Source organism: Ochlerotatus camptorhynchus, unplaced genomic scaffold (genome assembly GCF_037179485.1).
Source record: "Ochlerotatus camptorhynchus isolate MF236.1 unplaced genomic scaffold, CSIRO-AGI_Acam_v1.1 ptg000824l, whole genome shotgun sequence".
Lineage (NCBI taxonomy): Eukaryota > Metazoa > Arthropoda > Insecta > Diptera > Culicidae > Ochlerotatus > Ochlerotatus camptorhynchus.
In genome coordinates, this window is record NW_027041285.1 from 59,905 (window position 1) to 72,079 (window position 12,175).

The 12,175-nt window shown below is 39.2% G+C and overlaps 1 protein-coding gene across 1 annotated transcript in view; it reads left to right on the forward strand.

The window, feature by feature from the left end:
- LOC135715152 (uncharacterized) overlaps window positions 1-12,175 on the forward strand; it is an 80,367-nt gene that overhangs the window by 51,794 nt on the left and 16,398 nt on the right. Inside the window, exon 4 of the mRNA XM_065238551.1 lies at window positions 10,208-10,380. Within this exon, the coding sequence (XP_065094623.1) occupies window positions 10,208-10,380 (173 nt within the window). The remainder of the gene's footprint in view (window positions 1-10,207; window positions 10,381-12,175) is intronic.

The following is a 12,175-nucleotide window of genomic DNA, read 5'->3' on the forward strand; positions in this document are numbered from 1 at the left end:
GTTCTAAGATATTGAAGAATTAGATCCGATAATTTAAGGGAAGTTCCATGAATTTCAGGAATATTTATCTGACTGTATACCTCCCCCCTCCCTCTCAAGCGAAAATTTTCACCACTCAAAAAATGAAGAAACATGCTGGACGACATCAAAATTCTACAAAAATGGCCAGGTCCAACTTTTTTTTATTCCGTCTCACTGTGCACCATCTCCTCTTATTAGAGGTGGGCAAAACAGCTCATCTGGCTGAGTGGATAAAACCCATCCAGCTCACTAAACGGAGTCGATTCTTTTGAACAGCTCATCAGCTCACATTGAAATTATAGAAATTATGACACAAATTCAAAATCGGAAAATTAATTTGTGGGTTTAGTGCTTAAAATTGCATAAAATCGTAAAAGTAGTCTAAACCAATATATCCCTACCTTACAACATGGCTTTACTTTTCAATGGAAAACGCTACTAACGCAACAAGTTTTTTTTTTTAATTCTTTATTAAAGAAATTTTTAGCCTTAGGCTAGTTCATCTCTAAGAAACGCAACAAGTGATCAAAATTGCGTAAACCAAAATGTGCGATAAATGTGCCAACAACATAGCAGTAAAACAAAAAAATGCATGCGAGAGAGCTACACCTATGTCACACGCGATGATATGATTGACAACGTGGCACACGATATTACGCCTTTTCTCAAGCTATGAAATCCAGTCTAAATTCAAATTTTATTTCTGATGTTAATTCTTCAGCAGAATTTCTTCCGAACGAGCAGATTTTCCCAACACCCACTCTATGTCATTTTAAGGTTGTTTCCTCAAAAGGGTTATGTAAATAAACAAACCTCTGTTGTATCGTTCTGTTTTTCGGGATCGTCTTTGTGATATATTTATTTATTTTTGTCAAAAAATAGGGGTACTCTACGCATCTCTCGATTGTTTTCATTTTCATCGATGCCGAAGTAGGATAACATGTTTTTTTGCGGTCAGTCGGTGTGTTTGTGAATGGATGCTGAGTTGGTACATTTTTCGCTACGGAGATCTATCGTATGGCATGATACTTACACGGCCACTGAGAATAACTCAGAAAGTGTGTAACTTCTACTAAGTTGTATGGGACATTTCTTAAAACTGCAGGTGAGTTCCTGCAGTATTTAGAAATTTTGCCATAGCTCTGAGTAGAAGTGACTCTCTTCTTCTACTTCTCTTTGAGTTATTCACAGTGGCCGTGTACGGTAGCTTATTGCCTTTCCAAGTAAGTTGTTGGAAATGTTACATCCTCAGCAAAAGATAAACGAATTTGTCTCCCATTGGGAAGTGATTTCCATTTTCAGGTGTCAAATCAAAGTGGTCCAGCGGAGCGTTTCTTTTCTGGATTAAATCGATTTTATTTTAAATTAGCTATTTTAGGGCTTTACTTTACTCGGGAAAACTGTACTTGCTGTTGACTAGCAGGTAAGGTTCCTGCATTGTAAGGCAAAAATGTCTTTAAGACTCCACCACCACACGGAATCAACGGTCAAACATCACCGTTCAGAGATAATCATATGATTTCTTCATTGGTGTATATAAGGGTAGGGCTGCCCCTCAGACCTATGGCTTCCCAACTTCCAAGAGAATGTAGGAAGTAAATACCGGAGCAATCTCTTTTTGCATTTCACTTAGCTGCGATTTTAAATGTTATGGCTCTTTATCGCGTTATTTCAAAATTCGTCGTTAAATCCAAAAAACGTTTCATTAAGAAAATCTTCGAAAATCCATGTTAAAAAAGACTTGAGTGTACAAAGATATTGAAGAAGACATCCGAAGGCTTTTTGAATTTTAAACGCTGTACAGACTGGAGAGTTATAACATGTTATAACGGTTGTCAAATAATTGCAACACAGAAACCACCATCAAGATAGCGCTATAACATGTTATAACTCTGTAGTCTGAACGTACTATTAAGCAGACGTGTGAAGATTTTTACTATAGATCATGACTTCATATTTCAAACTCTGTCTTGAACATGTTTTTTTCCTTGATTTTTTTCCGTCGATCTTGTTTTCCTTGCTGAGCACCAATGCTACCGACGCCAGGGAGGCAGCTCCCACACCTGGACCCTACCTATCGACCCATCAACTCATGAACCGGGGACCAACGGCTTTACTTCTCTTCCGAAGGAAGGCGTGATCAGACATGTTATGCCTCAGAACATCCCGGCGGCACCGACTGGGATTGAACCCAGGCCTGCTGGGGTGAGAGGTAATCACGACGCTGTTGTTGAACAAGTTGATTATTATTGTTTTGAAACAATACTTTGTAGACCTAAATATCTGCAGGACTTTATTGCAATCTTTAATTAGCTTTATTGAATATTTTTTAATTACCGTACCATTCTGAAAGAATACATAAGTGACGATATTTTAACCTTTTAACAGTTGAAGGTTTTTACAGGAAGAACTGATCAGTCTGAAACCTTTAAAAATATCCAAAGCAATTAATTAAAATCATCTATCTGCTAGAGATACTTCTTGGTCTAACTGCCATCGTAGGAGAATATCAGCGTATGTAATCTGAACTATTGAAAGGTTTAGAACTAAGCACTAGATCTATATGGTGTTTCAGAAAGTATAAGCACAGTTTATTATTGGAATAAAACAGCGTTATATTAATGAACTCAGATTTGTATTGCATATATATGTTCTCGATAGTATTCTCTTTCAAATAGATAATCCGCAGTTCCTTTAATCGTATGCCAAGGAGCGAACTTTTGATCTTCGGAGGATTCATCTCTTTTGGCACGTAATGCACATTGTTTGCTTTGTACCAGCTACCGTGTTTTCGAGTAGTCCATTGACACCAAATCGAACCAAAATAGTAGTTTGCCATCATGTTGACGGATCATGGACTGCCGATTCAAACACTCCCGATCGTAAATGTCAGTGTTCATCGTCTGCTTCGTCACAAATGGCTTTGATAACATGCAACACTCACATATCGCTTGGCAAACCATGGCCTTCTTACTGAATTTTTCGGTAAAAATTGACTCATTGGCATCGTCACGGCAGCATATTGGTCTCCGCGAAGCGTCTTGTAGTCAAATTTTACGTATGTTTCATCGTCCATGATAACACACACCAATTTTCCACACAGCAGGCTATCATATAGCTTCCGAGCCCATGGTTTGATGGATGCTGCTTGTTCTGCTTCTTGAACGTTTTCAGTCTGTTTCTTGCCTTGGCGCGTTTGACGTTACTCGTCGATGTTCTCAGTTTTTTGGTCAAATCTCGAACAGAGACATTTTTTTATTGACGAAAGCTTGGGTGATCTTCTAATCCAGTTTTCGGTCCACCGGTCCAGGTTTACGGCCAGATTTAGATGTGTCCTTCTTCACCAAACTTCCGAATAGCAGTTTGGATTGCTCCAATACTTACTTCCTCCATTTTCGCAAACTTCGTTACTGATAGGTTGGGGTAAAGTACATAATTGATACATTTGAAGTATAAGTATATGATACATAAGGAATCGCAAACGTCATCTTTCTACAGCACCAACTCTGGAAGTAGCAAAGCGCAGCTAGGTACATAAGAAACATTCCTTCGTCCTGCGGTACCTTACGAGCGAATAAGGGAAGAAATAATCGAAGCAATGGAACGCGGATAAGTTAGTTAGTTTAGATTTATTATGAACACGAATCAATGGAACTATAGTACACTTCATGGTTGGTTTAAAATGAATGGAACTAAATTTATATACAGTCAATAAAACTCTGATAAACTTTGATTTTAAAGTTATATGTAGAGATAACTTTCTGGTGTCTTCGGGGAAATTGTTAATTATTATTCTTCTTTTGGTACAACTTGTCCTCCAGTGGGACACAGAATGGTCCTCTGTACGATCCGGAACATCCGTAAAAGTGGTAAATTCATGAAATTGGAGTTAGAGCTGCGCAGTTTTTAGCGGATGCACTCATTGATGAGTTTTAAGAAAAAAAAATGGGGTTTTGGCCCAAATATGTACCCTGGAGGGCTAATGCTGGTCCATTGAAAGATCCGGAACATGCGTAAAAGTGGTCAATTCATTAAACTGGTTCTAGAGCTCCACGGTTTTTTGCTAACAGACTTGTTGATGTGTTTTTAGAAATAATTTCACACTGTGGCCTGAATATGGACCCTGGAGATCACAGACTGGTCCTCCGAAAGATCCGAAAAATCCGTAAAAGAGGTAAATTAATTAAACCAGTCCTATAGCTGAATGTTTTTTTATGCATTCATTTGTGGCCAAAATGTGCAACATATTGATCTTTTATGAGATTCCGAACATCTGTAAAAGTGGTCAATTCATGAAGCTGGTCCCCCAAGTAACAATTTTGGTTTTATGAAGGTTCTGTAGACCATGATTTAGACTTGTAGAATGCTATAAAACCTCTATAAAGCTTGCAATGTTACTTGGGCCTAGAGCTCCATATTTTTTTATGTGTTTTATGACTGAATTTGGCATTATGGCCAAATTATGCACCCTGGACGCCACAAACAGGTTGTCCGGATTATCTCTAAAAGTGGTCAATCACGCTTGCGACAACGTATGAAAATTCCGTAAAACTTTTCATATATTTTTTGGACAACTTTACAGTGAATAGTTATTTCCCAGAATGCCAAAGTCTTAAAATATGATACATGCACAAGATCTTACATACACTAGCGCCGTGTAGTGAGTAGGTTCCACACTTATTGTCCATCATTTTAAATGACTTGGTTAGCTTACCAACTATGCAGAAGACTGTATTTTCCTAGTAAGTCGGGATCTTGTGATACATCACATAGTAAATATCACATACACACTAATCGAGTCAGTACGGTTTTACCGAGTTTTTGAATTGCGGAACTGTTCGGTAAAAGTTTAAAAACCTGTGGAAAATTTATTAATGGGAAAATTTGTTCTGAACTTGCACATACTTAGTTCTGTTAACCCCATTTAATGATAGAAAATAAAATTGGTCGATTTCATTGATTCCTTACGGATAACGGTCATTTGAATTTTTACCGACTTTTTCAGCAATTCAAAAACCCAGTAAAAAAATACTGACTCCTGTAAAAAAATCTTAGTGTGTATGCAATAGCACCGCGTAACGGGAGCATTCGCAACTAACCTGTTCTTCATGTGAATGGGCTTGTCTACTGGAAAAAAAAAACATTGTTGAGGACTGTATTTTCCATGAAAGTGAGATATAAATAGTACATAGTAAATGTCATATATGCACTTACGCCGCCTAGTGAATGAACTCTGGACTTAAATGTGCACCATCCAAAAGACCTTAGTCATATGAAAATGTTTACCTAAGACAGTAACTTTCTATATCGCCGGGATCACGGGGTATTCCATTTTGGAACCAATTAAATCAAATCCCACATGCTACGTGTATTCCATTTACGCGATTCACTCGTGTAATCGGAATAACTCTAGAACAACGTACTGCGGACACGCCCACTGTTGTGGCGACGGTGTGGCATCATACAACATGTCAAAAAATCATGTGGATGTAATGTAGCGTAAGGCGAACCTCGACAAGCTTTTTTACCCATCATGTTGACGTTCGCCACATGCAATGTTTCAGCATGATGTTTTGACATGCCACATCGCCGGCACAGTAGCGGGACAGTGAGTGTCTGACATTAATCGAGGTGCCCACTGATGTGCATGTTTTGTGGCGTGAGACGAATGTTGTCATGATGTTTTGACATGCTAGCACATGCCACACCACCACAACAGTGGACGACGCCTTAACATTCCGATTAAGAAAATACAGTCAAGAACAAAGTTTTCAGGAATATAGTATTTTAATGGTTAAACTTCTTAGGGCCCATGCATTAATTATGTCACGCTAAATCGAGGAGAAATTTACCCCCCCCCCCCTATCGTGACGTTTTTTCTATACCTAATGCTTTGCTTGTCAAAAAATCTTAGACCCCCTCCTCCCCCCACCCCCAAAGCGCGACATAATATATGACCAACCCTTAAGAATGTATACGCAAAATGTAATAACCTGACAATACAAATCTCCCCCAATAGCCCACGTAATGCGATGTGAAAAGTTAATGTTCACTTTATGCAACAGCTTTTGACCATCCATATTTAGTGTCATTACATGTTGCTGAATATGAACCATTCGCCTGTGTTATACTGCGATACGCAGATGTATCATGAACAGAAACTAGAATATGAAGACAAAAATGTTTGCGCTAAAATCGTTGATTTGCGGAAAGTTTCTTCATATTTTTTGGCCAATTTTTTTATGTTAGTGAGATTAGGGTGGTCCATAAAATTGGTGAATTGAATATGTGAACTTTTTTATTATGTGAGATAGATCAGTGCAATGTTCTATAAAGTTGCAGAACAATCAATTTGCGGCACCTTTGCTGAAGCCACCAAACTTCCATCTCTTATGGTTCATGAGTTATGATTTTTTTAAACAAGAAAGTTAGGGTGGCCCCTGAAAATTGGTTTTCTATGAATATCTTTTCATACGTTCATTTCTCGGAAAACAAATGTTCAAGACACTTTTAGAACTTTCAATGGCAAATATTTTTGCTGAAGCAAACAAGTTGCTATCTTTTTTTTGTTGGAAAGTTAAAGGCGATTGTTTTCAAAAAAACTGGCATTTTTCTATTGCCAATATCTCTAAAAGGAGCAAACTGATTTTCGAGTTTTTAATTCCATTTGAAAGATCATTATTTTGTTCATTTACGGTGGAAAAACTGCGACAGCGATTTTTGTTTAAAACATTAAATTTAATTTAAAAAGAATTCATATTTTTATGCAAAAAACTGCCATAACTCTCCATACAAAGGAAATAGCATCCTAATTGCTTTGGCAAAACTGTGCGTCATCAAAAGTTCTAAAAGTGTTTAGAACAAAGTTTTTGCGAGAAAACAATGTGTGAATTTTTAAAATTAAATTAAATGTTTCCATCAAAAATCGCTTTCGCAGTTTTCCCACCGAAATCGATCAAAATAATGATCTTTCAAATGGAATTGAAAACTTTAAAGTCGGTTTGCTCTTTTTAGAGATATTGACAATTGAAAAATGCCAGTTTTTTGAAGAAAATCGCCTTTAACTTTCCAATAAAAAAGATACCAACTTGGTTGCTTCAGTAAAAATTTTTGCCATTGAAAGTTCTAAAAGTGTCTAGAACATTTGTTTTCCGAGAAATGAACGTATGAAAAGATATTCATAACTCATGAATAATAAGAGATGGAAGTTTGGTGGCTTGAGCAAAGGTGCCGCAAATTGATTGTTCTGCAACTTTATAGAACATTGCACTGGTCTATCTCACATAATAAAAAAATCACATTTTCAATTCACCAATTTTATGGACCACCCTAATTTCACCAACTTAAAAAAATTGGCCAAAAATATGAAGAAACTTTCCGCCAGACACCATATGCCTAAAATCAACGGTTTTAGCGCAAACATTTTTGTCTTCCTAAATACGGCTTTGGGACCATTGTGCAATCCATGCGGAATGGTACACACGAATACAAAGATTCTTTCGATGATTCCGTCAGTAGTAAATCGTTTGTGTGAACGTATTTGATCATCGATGAAGCAAGATTTATTTTTCTCTTATTCTTTATGTGCCATGATTCGTCGTCTCGCCGATACAAGGAAATCAGTTTAGTTTGGGGTCTAATGGTTACGAAAATACACGTGAATTATTCAGTGAACAGTAAAAACTTCAAAAACTGACTTCGTTCGATCGAAAAGCCGTTACAAATTGGGGGAAGATTTGAGGAAAGTTTCTAGAGATTCAATAAAGTTTAAAAAACTTTAAGAAAATTAAGGGAATTTCATGACAGTTTATTTAATTTCAGAAAAATTGTGGGAAGTTTTATGAAATACTTCAAAATTTCTGGAAGTCTAGAAAACTTTTAAGAAGTTCAGAGATCTTTGGGGCAGTTCGAATAACATCAGGAAAACACGTAATACATCAAGGATAGTCTAGACTTTTGGGGAAGTTCTAAGATATTGAAGAATTAGATCCGATAATTTAAGGGAAGTTCCATGAATTTCAGGAATATTTATCTGACTGTATACCTCCCCCCTCCCTCTCAAGCGAAAATTTTCACCACTCAAAAAATGAAGAAACATGCTGGACGACATCAAAATTCTACAAAAATGGCCAGGTCCAACTTTTTTTTATTCCGTCTCACTGTGCACCATCTCCTCTTATTAGAGGTGGGCAAAACAGCTCATCTGGCTGAGTGGATAAAACCCATCCAGCTCACTAAACGGAGTCGATTCTTTTGAACAGCTCATCAGCTCACATTGAAATTATAGAAATTATGACACAAATTCAAAATCGGAAAATTAATTTGTGGGTTTAGTGCTTAAAATTGCATAAAATCGTAAAAGTAGTCTAAACCAATATATCCCTACCTTACAACATGGCTTTACTTTTCAATGGAAAACGCTACTAACGCAACAAGTTTTTTTTTTTAATTCTTTATTAAAGAAATTTTTAGCCTTAGGCTAGTTCATCTCTAAGAAACGCAACAAGTGATCAAAATTGCGTAAACCAAAATGTGCGATAAATGTGCCAACAACATAGCAGTAAAACAAAAAAATGCATGCGAGAGAGCTACACCTATGTCACACGCGATGATATGATTGACAACGTGGCACACGATATTACGCCTTTTCTCAAGCTATGAAATCCAGTCTAAATTCAAATTTTATTTCTGATGTTAATTCTTCAGCAGAATTTCTCTCACTATTCTCGGCATCAGCTCCAGATCATCAGCTCAGATACGAATCCGGATCTGAATCGTGAAGAATTTAGAGAGAAAAAAAAATCCGAAGAGCTGGACGGGTCCGAGAGTTGTCATCCTAAACAGCTCCCAGTGAATCATTCGAGTCGATGATTCGGAACCGGAGCTGAGCTGATAAGCTGTGCATTTCGCTTTTCGGTAATTTGCTTTTGTGCGGATCTTCCGCTCCCCCAGAGAATGATGGGAGGAGAGATGAGAGCACATATGCTCGAGGAATAACATCAGCAATAAGAGCCGGGTACATGAATAAATTCGATACCAGTAGAAAATTAAGATCGTGTAGCACATGTACATATTTCTCTCCCTCCCAAACAGCCGCTTGGAAGTTTGCTTTTACCGTTGGTGCTGTCGATCAGTAGCCACATGTTGTATTACGCGCGCGTCTTGGTTTACGCGGTAACTGTTCAATGCGTAAGTGGAGTAATGTGTCCTTTTTTAAAGTTCCGCTATGAGTGATGGAATGTATGGTTTAGACTTGTGGTGTGTGGTGAGCTGATGAGCTGCGGTTCCTAAAAAATGAACCACGGGTCATCAGCTCATTTTAAAGAATCGGGTCTATAGAGCAGCTCGGGAGCGAATCGCCCATCTCTACCTCTTATCAGGCCACGTCACTTTTCTAAATGCCGTCTATTTACCCTATTTGCAATGTAAGATTAATATAGGGCATCCAAGCTGTATATTAGTCGCATATCAGCCTTATATTGCAGAAAGGCATGTTAGTGTCTTGTTCATCATCATTTGTTGGCGCAAATATAGATTCCTACTGCATCTTATCTGCTCACTAACCTCGCAGGATCATGGCCGGCTGAAATTTGCTTCTCCGCTTAATGACTCCAGTCCAAAGCAATTACTCTTTCTGTGAATTGTTTCTCATCAAGCATCCATTTCATTGTCACTTTTAATCATCCACAATCAAACGACATTGTTCCTCGCTCCAACAGCGAAACCCATTATCTGGAAAACTTCATCCGAAGACATTTTCCGAAGAAATTTCTCTGAATCAGTCATCCTTCGGGCTGGAATTCAACCCCCCCGTCGTCGTCATCACCATCAGGAGCTGCAGCTGTAAAACCAGACGCCACGCTATTCTTTCAAAGACACATTATAATTGAAGACGACTCTTTTCCCGATGTCCAAGTGCCACTTTGACTATCGCCGCGTGTTTGTTTGCTGCAGTTCTGGCTCTTTGTCACTTTTTTTGTCACCATAATCGTCATCATCACCGTCATCATTATCGTCCACTTAAAATGCATCACCCAACTTAACTGTAATTACTACTGGCGCGAATCTTTATCGCTGCAGTTTTCACTGCGGTTATTCTAATTGCTTTTGCCACTTGAAGTTTGCTGATCCCTTTTAATGTCCTTAGTAATGAAACAAGTCCTGCCTGTCTGTCTTTCTTCCACAGAGATTGTCGATAAAACAACCTGCTGTCAGACGTTGCTATTGTGTTCCGCGTGCCTCAACAATCTAACCCGCATCGAGGCCACTGCCGTCTACTCGCTGATGTCCCACGAAGCTGCCGGGAAGCTGAAGGCGGCCGCCGACCGACGAGGACCCGGTGCATCGATATTTCTCTTTGTAAGTATCCAGCTGTACAACTACTCCACGGGTTCCAATTATCGATGGGACAAATTAAAAGAATGCCATCATCCCCCGTTCATCCTTATTGAAAATTCATACCACACAGACATGCTTCGATCGGTTTTTGGGAGGGTGGTAGCCGGTGCATCTCGTGCAATAATTCACTGTAACTATCTCGGAAGCGTGCCGCTGTCACCGCGACAGGACTGCGCCTTCCGTTGAAGAATGGAGCAATTATCGAACCGGAATGGATTTCCCGGCTAGGATGCATTTTTCAATCACCATCATCGTCTCGTTGCCCATCAAATGGAGATAGAGACAGTCACAATTCATCAGATGCCTTTGTTCGGCGATGGACTCCATCCTTCACCATAATCGAACGACCTCTTTGTTTGTACGTTCCTAAGATGAGACGAGTGGGCCGCTAGATTGAAAAATTTCCAACTGGATGCAGTTGCGTCAACGTCACAGTTTGCAACCCTCGAAAGGACACTTTTTGCCACTGGCAAGGCCCATCTCTACCGGGAGACGATTAATCGACGCCATAAAACTGTCACTGTTTTGACGGACTAGCCTGAAACGTTTGGACGCAAAACACCGGGACGTGCCGCATCACAGGATTTGGCGTTCCATGCTGGACGCACGATTCTCTGGTTTGTTTTTTCCGTCGATCTTGTTTTCCGTGCTGTGCACCAATGCTACCGACGTACCAGGAAGGCAGCTCCCACACCTGGGCCCTACCTATCGACCCATCAACTCATGAACCGGGGACCAACGGCTTTACTTCCCATCCGAAGGAAGCCGTGATCAGAGATGGTATGCCCCAGAACATCCCGGCGGCGCCGACTGGGATTGAACCCAGGCCTGCTGGGGTGAGAGGTAATCACGCTTACCACTACACCACCGGCGCCGTTGGACGCACGATTCGATTGGAGGAATTTCATTTATACACTCTATTTTTTTCGATAGTTGTCATTGAAGCTTGCCGGTTGATGCGTGAAGAAGGTTTAATTGAATCATGCATCATTCTATGTCGTTTGACTGCGATATCGATGGATACAGTTAGGGAGACGAATTTTGAATTTAAGGAAACAGGCTGACATTTTGAAGGTTGGTGGAAAATTTGATGGATCACCAGTAGCGTTTATTGCTTTTCCAAAAAATGTTGATTTTGAATTTATATTATCAAGACCGATAGATGCCAATGCTTCACTACTTCGTTAACACCCTTGATCATTCCCTTTCAACTCGTTAAACTGACTGGTAAACAGACAAATGGACTTCGGTTCAACAAACAGAGTCCAGATCCACTTTGTGTATCAATCATTCAGGTCGCATGACTCGACTGCGACACTTCGTTCAAATAAAGTTACCCTTCCGCAAAATACCGGCTGCCATCCAAGTTGATGACAGAGTCTCGATATTTCTTACTACCCCCTGCTAGAGTGTGGCAGTTCCCATCTCTAAAGACATCACCATCGTCATCCTCGTTGTCGCTTTCATGCAGTTCGTTTTAAGCTCCACTTACTTTGCTATGATGTCACATACCCGAACGAGATAGGGTTAAGATCTAATTTTCGTCATGCTACGCACAATTCGCACTTAACCTCACTTGTTCGAACGGGTTTGAACAATAAATGGAATGTTTCTATCAAAGATGACTTCTAAATTAATCAATCTTCATTCATTAGATTATCAATCATTAGATTTGATAAAGAGTCACAAATTGTTGAGATATGGTTAAAAATCTAACACTACTTCTTGATCGGAATTCCGTCATTCGAGTTTCAAT